Here is a 23,054-nt window from a genome sequence, read left to right as displayed (position 1 = left end):
CAATACTTCACACACCATTAAAAATAACAACAGTAACATAACAGATGCCATTCTTTTTTAAAGAATGAAAACGAATCCATTTGAATTTTATCTTTCTCCTCAGGGCACATCTCTGCTTACCGGTGAGCAGTGACCTACCTATAGGCAGGCATCCAAAGAGAGAAAGGAGATGTAATTGGACCAGATAGTCCACAGCAAAAATGCAGAGCTGAATAATTCATTTGATAGCAGAGATAAAACAGCACAGTGAAATAATTCTGTTTCTCCTTTTTCCCTTGTATCTTTTATGTCCTCCCCTAGTCATGGAAATTAGACATTGTAGTTGCCACCCCTGCCCATGAGACAAAAATTGGATGAGAGTTTAAAACCTAGAAGGGCGAGAGGGCAGCCATGGACTTGCAGAATTAGATTATAACTTATGCTTTGTATTAATAAAGCTGAAGGATTGTCGAAGCGCCTCTAACTGTCCAGCTCTTTTTGCTGCTATCCATCACCTCTGATTACATTTAAAGCTGGAGCCAGAGTGTTATTTGGAAAATCAGTAGCTTACACATCAGGAGTGTCTTCCTAGTTTAACTTTTGATGGTTGTTCTCTTATTGTCTGGAGATTCTCTGGATCCTAGGACCTCTCATTTCTCTTGAAAAATACCTCTGGTTCAGTTAAAGTACCTAGAGTATAGTTGGGGGTCTTCCTTCACTTTAGGATTTACATAAAATTGTCTCAGACCCTCACTTCACAACTTGTGTAAAGGTCCACTGTTCTGCCCTCTGCCCCCCAGATTTTTGCAGGTTCCCATGTGGGTGTTTGCATGAGGATTATGTTTATATGGTTACTTTCACTCCCACTTCCTGTTGCTGTTGATAGTGGTCACTAAAAATCACAGAGGTGAACAGATAGTTCAGACCTAATTCCCAAATTCCCAAAGAATTGTCATGGAACATAATAGTCCTCCTATTCAAGTCACACCTTTGTGTTAAGCTACTGTTTAAAGTGCCTTTGAAATACATGTATGCTCCCCAGTAGGGAGTAACTTACCCCCGAAATAGTTAATCATTTTAAGAGTATTTAATAGGTTCCAGAGAGAACGGGCTGTCAGACAAGTTAATTTAGTGGAAGATGGTCACTGAATAGGCTTAGTATAGGGTTGATTGGGAGCAAGAGTGAGATTTGTAAAGAACAGAGAGGATCCAATGGCAGACAGACTGACAGACTGCTTTGGGAAGGAGAAAGAGTTTGAGACACTGGCTTGTTTTTCCTTTGTGAAAGATCTTAATACCATTTCCGGAATATGCAACTCAGGATTTTGGCCCCCTCAGTACCACTGAATCTATGGAAACAAAAACACGTGTAGCCCTTCCTTTATAGCCATTGTGGGCCACAGGACCAAGTTCCAGGACCTCAAAATTATGAAAAAACTGAGTATTTACCCAGTCTTGGTTTCACTTTCATTCTCTCTTTCATTCCTTTTTCCTACAGATGTCTCTATTAAAGACACTATTTAAAAATCACTTTTCTGGTACTTACTACAGTGTAACAGACAAGAGAGTAAAAGAAGCTGTATGTAGTTGTGATCAAAACTAAATCCCTGAATGGGTTTTATTCAACATTGTTTCAAACACTTTCTCAAGTTTCTAAATGCTTTTCCTTTGCATGGGTTTTGAAATTGTATCAGTCCACTGAGCTGAAATGCTGTAGTTTGCTTTATTTGTGTGTGTGTGTGTTCTGTTCATTCAGAAGTTAGTGCCCCGTTGTCTTCTTTGGTTTATAATTACTAAGGAGCTTTCATTCTAATTGTCATTGTTTTATAGGTATTCTTTCTTCATTTTTTAAAGAATGAAGAGAGTCAATTCAATTCTTCCTCTTTGTAAGTTTGAAAAAATATTTTATGCTTTTTGCTCAGGAGCTTCACCACACTATTTCTAGGTGCAGATTTCTTTTCTTTTCCCTTACTTGGTACTTAGAATGCACTTTTGATCTGAGGACTCATGTCTTTATGAATTTTGAGTATTCAGAATTTTTGTCTCTTTAAATATTGTTTATCTACCATTACTCCCATTCTCTTCTTCTAGAAACTACTAGAGTTTCTCAGACCAACTCTTCACGACTCCGTGTTTTCCCACATTTTTATTTCTCTCTCTCTCTCTGTGCAGCACGCCAGTCAAGGATCAGATAGATCAGGACAGACATGAGGGTCCTCTCATTGTTGAGGGAGCCCCAGACAAAAGGCTCCAGCACTTTCATGGACCCTGAGGAGAGGTGCAAGGGAAGGATGAGGGGGAAGGACTAGGAGTCAGCTGGGGAGAAGTAAGTCTGCATGAGGAAAAGTGTCTCCAAGGTTCTCCTTCCTTCCTACCATAAGGAGGTCTCAACAGAGGTGCCTGAAGATCTCTGCCCATGGTCCCAAATAAAGAAACCAAGGAATGAAGGTGCTTGCTACAGATGTAAATATGTGAAAGTGCATGACTGCCCGGGGGGGCTGAGTCCTTGACTGCAACTCCCTGCAGAGAATGCAATGCCTTCTTGGTTGTGCACTAAAACTGATGTGGAGAGGCCTTGAGATAGACTGAACATGGCCTTTTGGAGGAATGACAAGGAAGCCAGTATGGCTGGGGCAGAGTAAGTGAAGCGAAGAGCTCTGAAAGATACCAGGGACCAGATTACATATGACCTTGCAGGTCATGGGAAGGATTTTCCCATGGTATAGTTCTCAGTGTTGGGAAAGGATTTGGATATAATTTTCAGAGTGGCGGGAAGTCATTGGAGACTTTTGAACAGGAAGCTTATCTGAGATACATTTTTTTAAGGATCATTTGGGCTTGAGGAATTGAACTTGGGGGCAAAGATGGAAGCAGGAAGATCAGTTAGGAGGCAATTGCAATTATCCAGTCAAGAAGTAATAGAGAGCTGGCCAAGGGTAGTATCTTCAGATACAGTGAGAAATGTTTCAATTCATAATATATCCCAGTGAGGTAGGAGACTTGATGGAGTGGTGGTAGGAGAAAGAATGAAATAACAAGGCAAGAGATGGTGGTCACAAGGTGAGATGCTTGATATTGAGAGTTTTTAGGAGGTGCAGTGGTAACAACAGGGTCACGGGTCTGGTCCAGGGAGGAGATGGCTAGGGTGGAATGAATGATCGGATACTGGAGGAAAAGAGGACAAGAAAGTGAGGGGCTGGGCACCACGTGCATGAGGCTGAAATCACCTAGGCAGGGGCAGTGATGGAGAAGATGGCAGTAGCAAGCCAGGTTCTCAGGTCTTCAGTAAATAAGGAGAGTGCCTGGGAGGAAGAGGGATAAAAATAGCAATGAAGGGCAGTGGGCAGCGTAGTCTGGTGTAGTCTGATGGCCTGGACTTCCCAGGAGCTGAGTTTTTGACATGTGATGATGTGTTTTACATTTTAAATTTTACATTTACATTTTACATTATATGATGCTTCATATATTTTAACAGATCATATTTTATGTAACACATGTTATGTATTTTATAAAACATATATAGATGTTATATATCTATAATATATAAATGTACATAACTGTATATATATTATATTTATATCCATAATGGGATCCATGGTGAGCATGAAATCAAAGCAAAGCTAGGCTTAACAGAAATATCATCTCAGCCATGTAAAGTCCTATAGAGCCAACCCTGCCCCAGTTACCATTTAAGGAGTGATCAGAGAAAACTGACCAGGATGTCAGAGATTGGGAAAGAATAGAGTTTCAAGAAGAAAGGCGGCCAACAGTGTAACATTCAACAGCATGGTCAAATAAGATGAGGTCTGAAAAAAGTTCTGTATTTGGCAATGAGGGGAAGTTTCAGAAGAGAGGTGGGGACAGAAGCTGAGGGTGCAAACAGTGATTGCTGCTTACTCTTTCAGAGAGTCTGACTATAAGGGAAAGAGAAATTAAAAGCAGCAGCAGAAGGTACTCCTCAAGTACTGCTGTGATGAAGGCGGAGGGTGGTAAGCAGGGTGAGTGCCCAGAGGCCAAGTTAACTGGAACTGGAGACTACACACCTGAAATGTCACCAGTCCAAATAATTGAATAATTTCCTCCAGGAGTGCTCACTCTGTTGTAAGAACAGATATGTAGATAAAAAGTAGATTTTGGGGGGATGAAAACTTGCATAAAGGGGCAAATTTACTGAAGTTGCTCAAAAGAGAAAGATTGAAAAAATGTACTGTCATTGTGTTATTCAATATGATAGTTGCCAGCCATGTGTGGCTATTTAAGCTTAAATTATTTAAAATTAAATAAAATGCAAAATTCAGTGTCTCCGTCACACTAGCTACCTATTAAGTGTTCAATGCAGCTGGTGACTACCATATTGGTCAGCACAGATATAGAACATTTCCATCATGGCGGAGAGTACTTTTGGAAAGTATCAAATTATAGGGTCTAAACTTGGTGGAGCTGACATCTTGATGAAGTTGAAGACCAGATGTAGGTAGAATAATCAAAAGCAAATCTTGGCAGAAGATACCTTGTGGACAGAATTAGGTACGCTGAGGTTTAAGATCTGGGGGCAGAGCTGTTCTTGGTGATAAGGTTTAGGGTTATGTCATGGGAAAGAGGCTGCTGAAATAGCCTGTGATGAAGATCTCCGAAGTGGGAAAGAGCAAAGAACTCTGAGGCAGGGTTGGTAGCAAGCTCATCTGTGCCAAAGTCACCCAAATTGACAGCAATAATTGACTGGAAAGAAAGACCTCGCATCTAATCCCTCAGTCTTCAGCGAGCAGGGAAGTAGCAACAAATGGTGCGTACCTGACAGCAGTGAGAGAAGAGAACACCTCAAAAGGGAAGAGTGTTGCTCAAGGCCCCCGTGAAGTACGGTAGAAGGAGAGCTGGCTGAGGGCATGTGGTGCGCTTTGGGTGGGACTAGATTTCAATGAAAGCACAACAACTTGGAGGAAACAGTGAAGAGGTTGAAGACACAGAAAAGTTTACTACAATGGAATGAGGCTTCCAGAGGGCCTAGTAAGGCTTTGGAGAAAGTTTAGTAAAAGAAGGAAAATTCATGAGTACAGATAAGCATCATAATATGAGGAAGAGATGACTTTAGAATATATGACAGGCATTCGGGGTGGTGCTTGGGGAAGACTGAAGTCCCAGGTGGGGTCAAGACCTCACAAGGTTAGAAGACTACAGTTTTTGTAAGACATCCAAATAGTATCTTGCTGATGAAGTCCTCAAGTATCCATTGAAGTAAACGCCCCTGGCTGATTAGGGAGGTATCTAGATGGATTCTTGAGTGCCTAGCTCCTGACACCAGCTTAGCAACCAGTTGTAACTAGAGCCAGACTATTTGTATCGCCCACGTGCTGGGAAAGGGAGAGACTCTCAATGCTTACCCACCCAATGGAACCCAGTGAGTCTAGCAGCTTGGTGGCCTAAGGTCAGGGGTCATACCAGGGCAGGACTGAAGACACTCAGGGAAAACAGACTTTGAGCTAAATCTTCCCCATATTGTCAGAGAAGTGATTAGCATGCATAGCTCTGAGTGATGTCATGGAAGGCAGTGGTTGGTAACGAACTATGGATGGTAAGTTGTGAAATACTTTCAATTCCACTCAGAATGGACTTCAGAGTGATTTCCACCCCAGGGTGAAGAGAGAGGGTTTGGGGAGGGATAGATGGAAACAAAATTTTCCTGTTCCGTCATCTCTGTTCCACTCTGGAGACAGAGGCAGAAATCCTCAAACTGAAGGTCTTATTAAAATGCAGATTCTGACTCAGAAGGTCTGGGGTGGGGCCAGAGATTCTGCATTTCTGGCCAGCCCCTAGGTGATGCCAGTGCCTTTAGAACACAGACCACACTTTCGGTTGGTAGGTGAAGAAGGGGGCAGTTAGATGGGTGGAAGAAAAGTCCCTTACAATCTTTGGGAGAGGAATTCTGGATCAGAGAAGCTGGACCCAGCTGTGAGTGGGAAGGAGAGGAGGCACTGTGAGGCTCTGTGGAGAAGCAACCTTAAATCAGGAAGACAGAAGCCAGAGGCAAAGTGGCTTCCAGGCCAGAGGCACAACTGACTGCTGAGTAATAATGTAATGTTGACCGTTAACTGGCAGAATTTTCAACTAAGTGTTTGGTTTCTCCATTAGGTCATCTGCCCTAGATCATACGGCACATTAGTGATTAAAAACAGCATGTTCCCCCAGAAATAGCTGCTAGAAGCTTTTACAGTAGGCAGCACCCTTACATTATCATTCAGAGTTTAGCAAAGGTGTAGCAGCACCCCAGGAGTGCCTGGTAAGATAGTCACCGAACACAGTAAATCTTCTATAGGTCCCCCTTTCACTGTTCCAGGTACCCAGGTAGCTTCTCCTGCCTCCCTCCTATATGGGAATGCATCTTGTACAGAGGCTGCATTTCATACTTTCAAGGGCTTCACAGGGTTCTAGGGAGTGTAATGCAATGGGCAGTAATTCAAACGTGTGCCACTCTCACTGATGCCTGGAGTCTCCTTCCCGCAGAGTTCAAGACCACCACCAGCCCCCTTGATTATGCGTTCTCACTGGGCTACTCTGCACACAGCTCAAGTTTGCCAAGTGCATACCACTATTATTTCTCTTCTACTCCCTCTCAGAAGAGAAACCATTGATCAGATCAATTTAATTTCTCCTACTGCCCCTCAAAGAGCACCTCGAAGGAAACTCCTCTCATCTTCCTCACCAACCTATCTCTCCTCTCCTCCTTAATGTTAACATTCCTTTATTGAAGTCTGGGATGATAAAGCTTTATTTAGGACCCACCCTAACTCCCTCCCCAAGGTGATATCTCACTTCATATTAACTAAGAAACAGCATTTTCCCCCCATAACCCTGCACTTCTTACCCACCACTACTTAATTTCTTGGCCAAGTAGTAAGCAATTCTGTGACCCAGAATAGATCCTACAAAAATTATAATCAATCACATTTTAGGAGTTAGGTGACCCAAATCCCTTTCACAAACCCCAATACCCCATCAGGGATGAAAGCCTTTCTCCGAACTCTCTTAGTACATTCTCTAGGGGCTGCAAAAATTTCCAAGCACAGTGCATTCTGGGGAGAGCAAGTTTGTGGTACTTGGGGTTTCCCCGGTACTCCAAAAGTACATCCTCACCTTCCCATTTATGATTCATTTCCAGCATTTCATTCATGTACCTTAAATGTTCCTTGACCACCACAGTCCCAAAACAACCATCATATTTGCCCAGTTCTCTTTCTGATCCCTGAAAAGAGCTTAGAGAGGTCACAGAATAGAGGCCTTGGTTGACAATTTGTGTCATTTCCAAACTGTCTTATATCCTTGGGAGAGCTGGCCACGGGAGCAGCAGTCATGAGGGATGTTCTATAAAGGGAACTATCCAAATTTCAAAGATACTATTCCTGTGATGCCCAACCACTGAGGCATAATGAAAGGGGGGGGGGCTATCAAGCTTGTTATCACATTATCAGAAATCTTTTCCCCATAGCAGGCCAAGGAGTCAGGGGATGGGAGGGGAAGGGAGAGCTTTTGGCCATGATGTAGGAGCCTGTAACAGCTACAGTGAAGAGAACCAACGTTCAGGTTATAGGAAGGTAATGGATGGGTGAATGAATTGTCTAACGCTGCTGGTTTTCCGTGTTCTGGGATTTAGATTCATAGAATGTAATACTGGAAAGAATCTTAGAACATTTTGTCCACCCCTTCATTCAACAGATAAGGAAACCGAGCCTCAGAGGAGTTGCAGTTTGCACAAGGCTACCCAGTTAGCTAGCAGCGAAGCGAGGACAAAAGTCTCCTTCTCCAGACTCCAGTGTACCCACAGTTCCAGGGTTTAACACCTAGTTCTTCAATATCATTACTGACAAGACAGAATCTGGGTATAGAGAGGAATGCAGTTTCTGGGCTTTTTCCCCTTGCCTCTTGTTTCTCCTTCCCCAATTCCCATCTTTCCTTTTATAGGTGCTGCTTCCTTGAAAAGTCAGGCATATTTCAACGAGACTGGAGACCTGCCATGCCACTTTACAAACTCTCAAAACCTGAGCCTGGACGAGCTGGTGATATTTTGGCAGGACCAGGATAAGCTGGTTCTCTATGAGCTCTACAGAGGCCAAGAGAAGCCTCACAACGTTGATCCCAGGTACATGGGCCGCACAAGCTTTGACCTGGACAATTGGACCCTGCGACTCCACAACGTTCAGATCAAGGACAAGGGCTCGTATCAATGCTTCATCCATCATAAAGGGCCCACAGGACTGGTTCCCATCTACCATATGAGTTCTGACCTGTCAGTGCTTGGTATGTAGTCAATGGCGTGTTCAGATCCCCCACCTTCTCAGATGAGACTGCAACAAGCAGACAAACATTTTGGGGGTAGGGGCCACCCAGAGAGAGAGGCAGCGAACAGCCTTTTTGGGGACAGTTCATTTGAAAGGAATGCAAGGCTTGGGAGTAGGGAACTAAAAGTCCTTTGTATTTTTTTATAGTTCTAAGGGATCTGTAAGAATCTACTTTGGGGACCAACTAGAGCTAACTAAACCAAGGCAGTGTGGCTAAGTGAAAACCATGGGTAAATTGGCCATTATGAAGTTTATATGAGCCATATAGGTCTCATTCTCTTTTCATTCATTTTCTCCTTTGGTCCAAGATTTCTCATCTACTAAATCTTTGCCTGGAGCTCCTAGCACCAGAGTCAGCTGACTGATTTGGGTTTTCCCTTCAGCCTCCTGAAGACTGCTTATGACTTGTTGGTTGCCAACCATGAGCCCAGTAGACAGAAGGGAATTAACCCAAGGCACACAATCTGAAAGCTGACAAACCAGCTCCTCTGTTTTCCTAGGCCTTGAAAAACTTGTCACTATAGATTTTTTTTAATTACAATACAGTAAAATTAATTATTTTAATTTTGGTATACAGTTCTGTTAATTTGAACTTACGTATAGATTTACGTAACCAGCAGTAGAAACAGACTACAAATCATTTCAGCAAACTAAAAAAAATTTCCCCATGCTATACCCTTATAGTCATACCCTTTCCATACCCATAACCCCTGTTTTGCATCCTGTAGTCTTGTCTTCATGTGAATGTCACATAAATGAACTCATACAATTTGTAACCTTTTAAGACCAGCTTCTTTTATTCAATATAATGCCTTTGAGAGTCATCCAAGGTGTTGCATGTATCAAAAGTCTCTTCCTTCTTATTATTGAGTAGCATTTTTGTTTATCCACTCAATCCACGGAAAGATAATGAGTTGTTTCCAGTTTGGGGCTGTTATGAACAGAGCTGCTGTAAACATTCACGTTCAAGTTTTTGTGTAAACTTAAGTTTTCATTTCTCTAGGGCAGACACCCAGATGTGGAATTACTAGATCCAGATTAATTATTGCTAATGAGGTCTAAAGTAAGTAGCACCATGGCAATCCACCTTGTACAGGCCACATCACGTACAAGCAGAGTGCTTAAGTAATGTGTTGACAGAGCAAAACTTGTCGAGACGGCATACAAACCACTGAAGCGTTAGAAGTGGTATACTAAATTTTAAATTGGTATGTAGAACTTGCAGAGTACCTAGTGACTACAGAAGAGTAAGGGGTTCAGCTGGCAGACGAGGCCAGCCCCTCTGTTGCGCAGAGAGCACCTCACTGATTTGGGCAAGCAGGAAGTAAGCACGGCCTCAAACTCCATTTTTGAAAAATAAATGTGAGGTGGCCTGAGGCCTGCAGTTTAGACCCTGAGGCTTCCAGGTGTTCCTCCAGTGAGTTCCCAGATCAGATCTGGCACCTCATTATTTGCTGTTCCCTTCTAAATACATCTAAATTTAGACTGAATTTTTTTCTTTTTTGGTATCTCTATTCTGCTTTCAGCTAACTTCAGTCAACCAGAAATAAGTCTAATTTCTAATCAAACAGAAAATTCTAACATCATAAATTTGAACTGCTCATCTACACAAGGCTATCCAGAACCTCAAAAGATGTATACTTTGCTAAAAACTAAGAATTCAACCACCGAGTATGATGCTGTTATGAAGAAATCTCAAAATAACATCACAGAACTGTACAGTGTTTCTATCAGCATGTCTTTCTCCATCCCTCCTGAAACAAATGTGAGCATCTTCTGTGTCCTGCAGCTTGAGCCAACGAAGACACTTTTCTCCCTACCTTACAATATAGGTAAGCCTGCTTCCCCAGACTTTCTTTTATCTGGTGTATACACAGATGGTTAAGGTAGATCATCCAATGTCCTCTGCTTGCCAGGAAACCTCCAACTGGGCCATTTTATGAGACTGTCAGGAAAGATCCAGACAGAGGGCTCCTGTTTCATCTGAGTGCTACAAGGTCCAGAAGGCTATGAACTTATGCTGCACTTGAGGAAGCATGTTCTTGGCCCTGACGCTAATCCAGTTTTTTAGGCTACCTTTGGATAGAAGATTCTGAACCTTAGGTCAGAAAATGCAGGATTCCTCCAGGCTAGAAGTCTTCCATTCATTAAAACACATACACACGCATGCATGCACACCATGCATGCATACAGAAATACAGCACTTGTTATGAGTACGGAACCATTCTAGACATTGTTGGTTGCAGTGGAGAAAACCAAAAGGTATAAGACATGCTCTCTGCCCTCAAGGACCTTCTAATCCTGTGATGTACACACGTGGTAAATTGGATTTTTAAAAGACTGAATTGGAATCTAAATTATATCCTGTGGAAAGATGTGACTAAATTTAAAAACAAGAGTGACTGACAGTAAGTTTTACAGGCATTCAGAAATAGGCAAGTTCCTTGAGGGTCAGTAAAGGCTTCCTAAATGACGTGTGACTTTATATTACCATACATTACTGAAATACTTGGGCTTGATAATGTGGTCAAGAGATGACAGGAACTCAAATTTGTAATGGCTTCCTGAACAGAAAGAAAAATTCTGAAACAGTATTCAGGCTTGGGAGGTGAGAGGGCCACAATCAATGAGTAGTATCTGCCACGCACTCAGGCAGTGGTGGTGGCACCAGTACCCATGGGTCAAGGGAACACAGAAGCAGAGATGCTTGTGGCATGTTGACAGTGTAGCACAGGGACCAGTCCCGCTGGAGGAAAGGGTGGAAACCAAGCAGTGTCCACTCACAGGAGCCTGCCGTTTTAGAGTCCTGGCTTTGCCCTGGAATACATCCACATTTGAAACGTCACTCTTGAGGAGCAGAAACTGCAAGATTCTCTTCTGGAATAAAGGCAATCTGCACCCACACTGCCCTCACCAGTGCTTGTTCTGATCCCGAACACTCCCCCCACCCATCTGCCTTCTGCTTGCCTCGGCCTCTCCTCCAGCTCTTGGTCTGCCTCCTCCTAAGGCATCCATCCAGCTCCTTGCTCTATCCTCTGACTCTGATGCCCCCTCTCATCTGGTGCCTCATTGTTCAAACAGACAATCCCCGAGGCCAGTCCCTACCAGCCAGCTTCGCTGTACCAGTGAGCCAGTCCCCTCTCCTGGTGTTGGTTTCCTTCTGATCAGACACCTCCAACTCTTGAGAGTCCAGTAAATGGCGAGGTCACCCAGCCTGTCCTGGTTGCTTCTAGTGTAGCCTCTCTTGGCCTGATAGAAGCCTATCCCACACTGCCCTGAAGTTCAGCACCTTCCTGGATCTGACAACATCACCACACAGGACATGCCCTGCGGCCCTCAGCCATGGCTCCCACGGGCTACAAAGGAACAGAAGGAGCAGGGCCCTGCCACCGCTATAGTCCGTCAGGGCTCAGCTTTCACCTGCTTCTCACCTGCTGCCAAAACCTTCCCCGCTGCCAGCGGCTTCAGAAACGTTTCAGCTCTAGCTGCCTCAGGAAGACAGGGCTTGCCTCTCTCTGTCCCTGCTCTATGGCTAGATCAGAGATAGGTTAGGCCCTGCATCAAAGAACCCTTTTGGGTATCAAAAGATAGCAGTCTCCATATTAACAAGTATAATTGCCCCCCACCTTACTAGGAACTCCAAACAGGCTCACATGGGATACCTGGGACAGACTCAAAGTGTTGGATGTGGCCTACCATGCCAACCACTCCTTTTCTGAAGGTCCCAGGAACAGGACATGTGTCCACAAACTGTGGCTAAGCCAGTGGGAAGTCAGCTGGTCCTATTTTCCTGTAATTTGAGATTAACTACCAGAACTGTTTCCATAAATGTCTATGAAGTGGGCCACTCAGTTCTAAGTTTCCACCCCTTGACCCAAAGCCTGTTTTTCAACTTCATGGAAACTTAGGAGTTCTTATGCAAAGAAGTAAATCTGACCTCCCAGGAGATGATTCGGACTCTGATCACTCAGGGCATGAAGAGATGTCAAAGGTCTTCTAGTAGGTGAGATATGCTAAAAGCCATGCTTGAGGAAGTCCACTGTGATCTCCGTAGGAAAAACAAACAAAACTGGAGGTAGGAGGCCTGTGAGGAGGCTGTTATGTTTCCCGGGAGAGAGGTGTCTGGAGCCTGATCTAGAGATGATAGCGGATGGAGGAATTACTACAAGGGAAGCTTCGAGACCTGGGGCCTGATCACATAAGGAGCTGAGGAATCAGGATGCTGCCCAGATGACTGCACATTCAGAGCCTCAGCATAGGTACATTACCCAGATTGCAGAACCAAGGGCCAAGCTGACCCTCTTTTAGATCACAGTCATTGTCAGCCCGGCCTACAGGAAGGAAAGGCAAGGCAGCTCAGTCCAGGCATCTGGCCAAAGGCACTGGCTTGCTTCTCAGTCAGCTGCTGAGGCCCCGAGACTGGGACCTTCTGTGGCTTCACATGGTGGATTTCCGACTCCTCTGGCTATAGAGCCCTGGGGAGATGCTGGCATGTCAATAAAGAGAAGAGCAGTAATTATAAAGCTTTTATAATCAACCTGCCTGGCTGATTGAAAACTTGGGTTCATTTTTAGATGCAAAGCCACCTGTGCCACGTCCCCATGTCCCAGACCACATCGTCTGGATTGCAGCTCTACTTGTTACATTGGTCGTGGTGTGTGGGATGGTGTTCTTTCTAACACTAAGGAAAAGGAAGAAGAAGCAGCCTGGCCCCTCTAATGAATGTGGTGAGTCAGTGCTTGTCCTCTGCAGATTGTCACTTTGCAGCTCCTTCCTGATCAGCAGTCGTCGGGAGCTCGCTTGTGGGCTGAGCCCAGGCTAGCAGAAAGTCAGCAAGCGTTTGGAAGAAAAGGTTTCCTCATATAGGTGGGACTCAGCAGCTGATAAGGTTGCTCTGGATTTCTAGGAAAGGCAATGTTTCTAACTTAAGGTTTACAAATGTACTCCTGGTTTCCAGACAAGGCTGATGATTCCATGCTTTACCTACTTCACATCATGAAGTGACCGTGAGAATTCAATGGAGTAAAATGGTGACACTTACAAATGTTCATGATTATGGACCCGACGGTGGTCAAGCAGGGATGTTTGGTGGGAGTGGGGGAGGATTAGATGACCTTAAGATCTGCCTTCTCATCTCTAAAAGTCTAGGTTTCCTAAGAAGTAAGTTAGATGAATTATTCCTCACTGACTTTAAAAAAATAACATTAACTCTTATGGATTACCAAATATTATGTATGCATTACCAAATATACTGAAAATAAAAATCACCTATAGTTCTACTAATAAGAAAAAATGGTTAGACAGACAACATTTTAGAGTACATCTCCCAGATTTTTTTATGTATAAATCTATGTTATTTTTCCATAAGTGGGATAGTATTATAAACACTATTTTTCATAATTTGTTCCTTAACTTTGTTATACTAAATGTAGGAAGAAAATTTTCAGTGTCATTAAGTATTATTCTACAGCATCATTTTAAATGTCTGCGAGATACTCCATTATATGGATATACCTTTGGTTGTTCCCATAGTTTTGCTGTTGTAAATAGTACATTAAGCAGCTTCTCCATTGACTTCTGTTGTAACAGTGGCCTGTGTTTAATGGGGATAGGGGCAAAGTAGTCCCTGACTTTATAATAATCCCATGCCTGTTTGTGGTTTGGGCTGGTTTGGGTGAAGTTGTAAGATTAGTTTGGACTTTATCTCAGTAACTGCCTCCACTAAAAGTTTGGTTGGTGCTAATAATTAAGGTTACCTTCTTACTCATTTATCGTAAAAAGGTACAAGATGAGTAATGCTTCTGGTCAGCATTTTAAGATTTCACAGTACTGATTTTGAGATCCATCTAGAAATAGATGGAGGACATTAGTAGTCATTCATTTCATCCTGCTGTGTTTTAAAAACAGGAAATTTGGGAGTAATAATCCAATTTCAATACACTAATACAAAGCATATGGCAGAGCCATTCAAATCGCCAAAGTACAGGATATACTGAGAGATTTCTATGATATAAAGGTGTAAAATTCACAGCTCAGGGTCAGATAGTGAGATATATCATGCTGGTCCAGGCTTTGACTTTTCAAGGTGAGAGCTTTAAGCTTCTCTTTCTCTCAATCTCATTGCCATTTAGAATTAGCTAAATGTGCAGAAGCAACCTTCAACTTGAAAATAAGCTATCTCCTAAATTTACTTTCATGTTGGAATGATTAGCTTACAAACAAAACAAAGAAAAGGGATGGAGAAAAAGTGAGTAAGAATGTTTCTTCCCCTAATAAGCAGTCAGAAAAATTGAGGAGACTAGAGAAGGGAGTTAAAGAGGATGTGTCTATACACATGAGAGAGTTGGAAGGGTGTTCAAGAAGCTATCAGTTGCATTTGAGATGGTCAAATTGAGCTATGAGTGTTAAAAGGCAGAAGACAACAACAGAGCAGAGTACATATATGACCCCCTCCAAGAGTGTGTTAAAAAATATTGGTACAAAAATGTTGTTCAGTCAGATAGATAGTCATCTGTGCCAGTGAGTTTGGTCAGGGAACAGCCTTGATTTCATTGGTGCAGGGAGATGTACCAAGTAACCACCCATGTAGATATGAGATGTTTGTAAAATTGGATTCTGTAACTTCACCAATGGCTGCACTTGCTTTGTGGATACCCCCTGGCATTGGCTGTATGACAGGCCACCAACCAGATGTCCACCTCCTATACCCCAGAATCTATACCATGTTATCTGACATGGCAAAAGGGAATTTGCATATGTGATTAATGTACTGACCTTAAGATGAGGAGATTATCTTGGTAGACCCAATCTAATCATGTGAGTCAGAGAACCTTTCCCACCTGGATTAGAAAGATGAAATAGAAGAAGGAGAGATCCAAAGCTTGAGACAAGCTCAACCTACCATTGCTGCCTTTGAAGATGGAGGGAGGGGCCATTAGAAAGGAACGTATGTGGTCTCTAGAAGCTGGGGATGACCCTCAGCTGAGAGCTAGCAAGGAAATGGGGATCTCAGTGCACAAGAAACTAAATACTGTCAACAGACAGATATGGGAGCAGTCATGACCCATCCACAGAGACAAAAGCTTACTGATGAGTAGACATTTCTTCAACAATGGAGCTTCCTCCTAATCCAACATTAATCCTTTTCTCAAAGGAGACAGCCCTCCAACTAACTTTGTGCCAAAAGTCCTTTCCAGTGTTTGTTCAGTAATTATAGTTTTTCTATGCCTCAACCATACATATTTACCCTGTTTAGGTTGTTAAATGAATAAAAGGGAAATGCCATGGCTGTTCTAGCTGGTTTCTAATCTTTCTTCTCTTTTTTGTTTTGTCAAATAGAGCAGTTAAGGCATGAGAAACTGTAACCTTGAATTGCTGTCTTTTCCCAATCAGAAGTTACCCTGTCAGCTTACCCATTGGGGAGAAAGACTAAAATAGCTCCTCCTGAAGTTTTACTTCCTCATTTGGTTCTTGTGTGGCTGAAATGTGTATCTAACAGTGCCTTAGCAACCTACAATTTTTACAGCTTGCCTCCCTCCACCAAGTCTAGAAGAGTCTCAGCTCTTTTAGGAATGATTTCTTAAAGGCCAAATGTCTTTCCCAAAATAAATCATATTTAATCACCATTTAAGTGGAAATTTCACAGGGCTTAAAAACTGAAACTGCATGATACCATCATATCTACCCTTCAAAATGCTAAATTTGTAATCAAATCCAAAAGTTTAGAATCTGCCTTTTTATTGTCTGCTTTCATTTTAAAATAGAAGGTTTTGGTTTTTTGGTTTTAGGTTTTTTTTTTTTTTAAATGTTGATGATTTTGTCATGGATATGAAAGGATAATATACTTATTTCTTGTTGGTATACAGACATCTGAAATACTGTATTTGGCAATAAGCACCATTATTTTTAAGAGGAACTTTGACAAAAATAGAACCTAACTGGATTTATAAAGCATCTGGAATCTCAGTCAAACAAGGAATAGCTCAATAACTGAGGATGCTTAGCCAGAAATAAAGCCTTGGGGAGGACACAAGTGCTGCCTTGAAATATCTGAAAACTGCCATAGGCTGCAAAGATCATACTTAACTGAGGCTCTAAAGGGCATCTCAACAGATAAAGGTTATAAGAAGGTATAAGGAAATAAGAGGGGTTTTTCTAACAATTAAAGCTCTTTTAAAATTACATAAAATACATAGACTTCTCCTTCCTCCCAGGAAGGATTAATGGCTACAGGAATTGCCTTCTGGCCGTAAACAACTAAAATCAGACAAAATACATGTAACAGCTGTTTTCAGACATTGGACAACAGGCTGCAGAAAACTGGAGTCCCTGAGAGAAGGGAAAAGATGAGGCGAGCCCTATGATTGCCCACAACTTACTGCCTGGAGTCAGTTTCTAGGCTGCTCTGAAGGTAGGGGGAGCCCTAACACCAAAACTAGAAAAAGACATTATAAGAAAAGAAAACTACTATCTCTTCCTGTGAACATAGATGCCAAAATGCTTTACAAAATTAGTAACTAAAATCTAGCAATATATTAAAAGTATGATACATCATGATTAAGTGGGGTTTATTCCAGGAATATAAGGTTGTTTCAACATCCAAATATCAAGCAATAAAATTCACCACATTGACAGACTAAAAAAAGAAAAAGCATGTGGATACAGAATACATGTCAATGGATACAGAAAAAGCATTTGGCAAAATTAGTACCCATTCATAATTTTAAACAAGAAAGATAAACTCCCATAAAAGTAGGAATACAAAGGAACTTCCTCAACCTGGCAACGGACATCTACCCAAATCCTTCAGTTAGCATCATATTTAATGATGAAAGACTGCCTTTGTCTAAGATCGGGAATAATTGCTTTTGTCTAAGATCACTGTCACTGCTTTTGTTCAGCATTGTACTGGATGTCATAACCAGTGCCACAAGTCTAGAAAAAGACAGGGCACACATATTGGAAAAGAGAAGTAAAACTTCTGTCTTTTTTTTTTTTTTAACAGATAACATGATCACGTTTGTAGAAAAGCCTAAGGAAACCATTAAAAGCTATTAGAACTGATTGAGTGTAGCAGGATACAAAGCCAATAAACAAAATCAATTGTATTTCTGTATACTAACAACAATTGGACACTGAAAAACATTAATACCATTTACAGTATCATTAAATAATATTAAAGGCCTTGGAATAAGTTTTTCAAAAACAAGTACAAGACCTGTATGCATACTGAAAACTAAAAAAAAAAAAAAATTAGTACTGACAGAAATTAAAGTAGACCTAAATAAGTGGAGAATTATGCCACGTTCAGGGTTCGGAAGACTAGATATTAAGATACCAATTCTCCCAAATCGATCTATGGATTCAATACAATATCAGTTAAAATCCTGGCAGGCTTTTTAGTGGAAATTAAAAAGCTGATTTTCAAAGTTATGTGGAAATGCAAAGGACCTACGATTGTCAAAACAATTCTGAAACATGAGAACAAAGACACAGGACTTACACTACCTAATTTCAAATTTTACTATACAGTGACAGTAATCAACACAGTATGACAGTGGTAAAAGGAAGGCGTATCAAGCAGTGGAACCAAATGGAGAGTCAAAAAACAGACACATGGTTTTGTCAACTGATTTTGGCAAAAGTGCCAAGGTAATTCCATGCAGAAAGGTAATATTTTCAACAAATGGTACTGGGTCAATTGGATATTCACGTGGGAAAATATGAACCTAGACTGACAAAAAAGTAATTTGAATGGATCTTAAACCTAAATATAAGAGCTAAAATTAAAAGACATTTGAAAGAAAACACAGAAAATTTTGTGAGCCTAGATTAGGTAAATCTTAGACAGGACACACAGTAAGGACAAACCATATTATAAAAAGATCAAATTGATAAATGGAACTTCATCAAAATTAAAAATTTTTGCCTTTTGACTTTGTTAAGAAAATGAAAAGTCAAACTACAAACTGGGAGGAAATGTTTGTAAAATATAAATCTGATAAAGGACTTAAAGCCAGAATACACACACACACACACACACACACACACACATATACACACAGATGTGTATATATATGTGATACATGTGTATATATATCAGACTCAGTATTAAGAAGACAAACCATATAACAAAAGGCAGAGAGCAAAAGACTTGAACAGACGCTTTACATAATAAAATATACAAATGGCCAATAAGCACAGTCACACAGTTATAACGTCATTATCATTGGGGAAATACAAATTGAAGCCATAATGAGATACCACCACCCACTAACATGGCTACAATTAAAAGGATCGATAAATATGAAGTGTTGGGGAGGATGTAAAGCACTTGAAATTCTCACTGCACTGCTATACAACCCAGCAATCCTAGATAGTTAGCCATGAAAAAGAAAGACATATGTCTACACAGAAACACACACATGCAAACGTCCATAGCAGCTTTCTTCCTGATACTGAAAACCGGGCATCCTGAATTTTCATCAGTTGGTGAATGGATAAACAAGTGGTGGTATATTCATACAATGAAATACTGCTAAGCTACAGAAAAGAATGGACTACTGGTAACATGAAACAACATGGATGAATTTCAAAAGCACTATGCTAAGTCAAAGACACCAGGCACAAAAAGACTACACATTGTATGATTCTATTTATATGAAATCCTAGAAAAAGCTAAACTATTGTGACATTAACCAGATCAGTGGTTACAGGGGATGGAGTGGGAGGGGAAAGGAAATGATTGAAAAGGGGCTGGAAGGAACTCTGGGCTTATATAAATGTTCTATATTCTTGGTTATGGAGGTACTTTCATGACTGCATACATTTGTTAAACTCATCAAAATGTACATGGAAAAATAATTGGACTTTACTGTATTATACTTCAATAAAGCTGATTGTTTTTAAACACAAAGAGAACTGCCAAAAATAAGGAGTGTTCAAAACCATCAGGGGTGTTGTTGAAAGGATTCCTGCGGTCCCTAAATTCCTCCATGGACACCCAGGTTAACGACCCATGCTGTAAGGCTCTGAGTGGGACAGTAGCACCATGACAACAGTCAGCCTAGAGGAATTTACACCCCAAGTTGCATTAGTAGGAAGTCCACACCAATAGTAACTCAGGCACTTGGAGGTCTAGGCTGCTAGAGATTTCCCACTTGAGCCTGTCTGTGTAACATTGTGTATTATTTGGTAGTGCCAGCTGGCTAACCCATTTAGGTATCAACATCTTCAAGATTTCCTTTTCCTCCCCCTTCTAAACCTTACTTTCAGAAAAGGATGGGAAACTTTTTTCCCATCACTAAGTGATTGCTAAAATTAAATGTGTTACACCTTCCAGTAGTATTTTTATTTTAGCAAAGAATAGAGCCTTAAGTGAAAAATCTATTCCCAACATTAGAACTTCAGGCACAATGAGTAAAGGAAGGCATTTACTTTTTGGATGAGAGAAACTCCTTCTCAGTCCCCATGAAACTGTATCAACAGAACGGTTTACTCTACCTATATGGCCACAATGATTTTTCTCTGAGTCCTAGGACTTAGGGGCCTCTTTAGACGCTCCCTCTTTTAGTATCTATGGGTAGTACATTTTCTCAGGTTGCTTTTGTCTCTTTCAGAAATCATCAGAGTGGAGGAGAGAGAGAGTGAACAGACTGAGAAAAGGTGAGTCCTGACTCTACAACATTGTTGAAAGAGGTACAATCCCCAGAGAGTCCATGACTTTAAAAATAGGCTTAAGTCTGAAGCATGCTGGGACCTTAGCATACATTAACTAAATGGAGAGGAAAAGGTAAGTGAGACTAGTTAGGACCTGGAGGAAAATACCCTAGCTATAAACGGATGGCACTGTGCCCAATGCATGATGCCCACAGGTCATGGCCAGCTCAGTATGGTCAAGTAAAAAATTAATACCAAAGGGGTCTGATGTGGTGAGCATGGGCTGCATCTTATTCACCACAGTAAACCTAGCACGGTGCCTGACCAGTGGGTGTCCCACATGTGTGGGCTGAATAAATATTAAGTGAGGAGTGATAGTATGTTCTCTGTAGCCTCAGTGTCTTTGCTTCTGCTTGGATTGTTCTGCTGCTGCTTCTTTACCTCATTCTTTAGATCTTGGCTCAAGCTGCACTTTCTTAAAAACCTTTCCCAAACTACATTATGTCAGCCTGTTATAATGTCATGTGGATCCCCGTGCTTTTTCTTCATAACACCAGGGTATAGTTACCTATGTGTGTAATTATCTTATTAAATTCTATAAGCTGAGCTAAACCAAACTCTATAGAGGTCAGGGAACATATCAGCTAAGCTCATCATTATGCTGCCAGCACCTAGCACAGTGCCTGGTATATAGTAGGTGCTCAATAATTTTTTTTTCTTTTGTGAAACTGCAGCAGCACATGTGTTTGAATCTATAGAAAGTAACCTTTTAATAGTACTAACAGTTTTCAGTAGTTGTAATTTTCATGGTGAATACTGGTTGAGTATTATAAGACTTACTTAAGAATTTATATAAGACTTACTTATAGAATTTATATCCTAATGGTTTGGTAGCCATATAACATGTTGAAAAGAAGTTTTGTGGAAAAGTAAACATTCATCAGAGCTTTAGTTTTTCTTACATTTTCTTTCAGCTGAGTAATAATTTAAGTTGCTTGATTTTTATTTATTTTTCATTTATTTGGCTTTCTTTCTAGATCCTTTACCTAGTCAAATCCAAACAACAGCACTTAAGTAACCCTAAATACAGCATAGGGGGAAATGTGTATATCCTTTTCTTTATATTAACTTTTGTTCACATATGAGGGCTATGGAAAGCAAAATGCAGTGAGATGCATTTTTTCTTTTATTTTAGAGTTCAAGCTTTCAGGTTTTTTAAATTCAGTTTATTTAAACTTAAAAAAAAAAGTTTTACCCATTTCTCCCAGCTCCCTACCCTCTCCACCTCTAGCAACCATCAATCTGTTCTCTGTATCTATGTTTGATTTTTCACAATTATTATCTATTCTTAGATTCCACATATAAGTGAAATAATACAGCATTTATCTTTGTCTTATTTCATTTAGCATAATACCCTCAAGATCCATCCATGTTGTTGTCACAGTTGGCAAGATTTCATTCTTTTTATGGCTGAGTAATATTTCTCTCTCTCTCTCTCTCTCTCTCTCTCTCTCTCTCTCTCTCTCTCTCTCTGTGTGTGTGTGTGTGTGTGTGTGTGTGTGTGTGTGTGAGTGTGAGAGAGAGAGAGAGAGACAATTTCTTTATCCATTCATCCATCAGTGAACACTTAGGTTGTTCCCATATCTTGATTTTTAAATATTTGTTGAAAGACTGAATGTATGCATGAAGGACTCCACAAAGATTCTTGGTGATCTTTCCTTTCACAACATGATGCAGTCAGATTGTCTGTACATCCACCTGCTCCAAGAAACTGAGGAACTGGGCTCTCAAGAATATCAAGGCTCTGGTCATTTAGTCATGTGCTCAAAGTAACTCTAAGTTAAAAGCCTCATCACAGAGATATGGTCATGACCCCAGGGTGCATAACCCCCACTGTGCCCAGCACTTACCTGGATACACCAGCTGCTGTGAGTCTTAGAATCCTGTATGGTGAGCCTGGGTGCAGAGATCTTGCCTGTCCTATCAGACCCAGTTCAGAAATGGTCTGGAAGAGCCTGGGGAAGGAAGAGCAGCAGGGAATCAGTCAGGCCCAGACAAAAATCAAAGACAGTTCTCTCATCAGTAGTTCGCTATTGCAGTGTCCCCCTATATTCTGCCCTATCACTGAAATCTAAAAAGAGGAAGTGGCTCTTCTGTGAAACCTGACCAAACTCCTTTTTCTATCTTTCCAGAGTAGAATTCCACGAACCTGAGAGATCTGATGAAGCCCAGGGTGATGTTAACATTTCGAAGACAGCCGCAGGCAACAAAAATGCTACACATTTTTAATTAAAGAGTAAAGCCCATATGACTCCGTTTTTCATATACTTTCCTTTTCAAGTTTTGACTGACCTTTTTCTTGTCTCTCTAAACCTTCCCAGAAGGCAAGAAAATATTACTATTAATAATAGCAGGGGCTGCAGGACTCCCTCTAAATGAAACAGCCTCCCTGCCTATGCCAGGAGCAGATTTTAACTGTTTCCTTTCATTTCAGAGCACACTTATGGGCCAAGCCCACCTAAATGATTCCTGGCTCAGGAATCATGTGTAAGATTCTCACTTTCTGTTTCAGATTTGGTCTCCTTTCCTAATAGTATAAATTATGTTTTGTGTAGAGCTCCCAATTCCTGGAATTGTGGCTTTTCTCTAAATTCTCAGGCAGTGCCTCATTCCATCTTGGATACCTGTGACTGAACAACTACCTCTTCAGTCTGGGTGGGAGTTTCGTGTTTTATGGCCTCAGAGTGTTAATATTAATATTCTGAAATATAAACAAATGTGTACTGTAATAATGTGCTTAACAGGAAAGTCCAGCCTCTGCTAAGGAGTTCTTGTCCCTCTGTGAGGGTAGTAAGGAAAGCGGGGGCCCAGTGTGCTAACAACAACGAGCAAACCAACTCAAAACCTGGGAAATTAGGAGAGACGGAGAAGGAACCAGTTCTGTAGACCATTCCTATCTGGGCTATTGCTAATAGTGAGGAGGATCCACCTGCCCAGGAAGCTACTGCTAAGCCTTAGCAAAGAGCACTGGATAAAGCACGAGAGTGCTGTGCATCATAAACCCTGCTTCTTTCTCGGAATGAAATG

The 23,054-nt window shown here is 41.3% G+C and overlaps 1 protein-coding gene across 5 annotated transcripts in view; it reads left to right on the top strand.

Annotated features, from left to right (window-relative positions):
• The window catches only part of CD86 (CD86 molecule), a 55,482-nt gene extending 33,209 nt beyond the window's left edge, over positions 1 to 22,273 (top strand). For 3 of the 5 annotated variants that reach the window (XM_010981545.3, XM_064494709.1, XM_010981543.3), the window contains exons 3-7: positions 7,933 to 8,268; positions 9,836 to 10,141; positions 12,884 to 13,036; positions 19,928 to 19,973; positions 22,160 to 22,273. In XM_010981545.3, the coding sequence (XP_010979847.1) occupies positions 7,933 to 8,268; positions 9,836 to 10,141; positions 12,884 to 13,036; positions 19,928 to 19,973; positions 22,160 to 22,256 (938 nt within the window). In that variant the 3' untranslated portion in view covers positions 22,257 to 22,273. The remainder of the gene's footprint in view (positions 1 to 7,932; positions 8,269 to 9,835; positions 10,142 to 12,883; positions 13,037 to 19,927; positions 19,974 to 22,159) is intronic. The other 2 variants (XM_064494718.1, XM_064494723.1) reach the window with 2 other exon arrangements.
• Positions 22,274 to 23,054: the final 781 nt, after the last annotated feature.

The sequence above is a fragment of the Camelus dromedarius genome, chromosome 2 (genome assembly GCF_036321535.1).
Source record: "Camelus dromedarius isolate mCamDro1 chromosome 2, mCamDro1.pat, whole genome shotgun sequence".
NCBI lineage: Eukaryota > Metazoa > Chordata > Mammalia > Artiodactyla > Camelidae > Camelus > Camelus dromedarius.
Note: the sequence above shows the minus strand (reverse complement) of the source record. Positions and strands in the feature narration are given on the sequence as shown.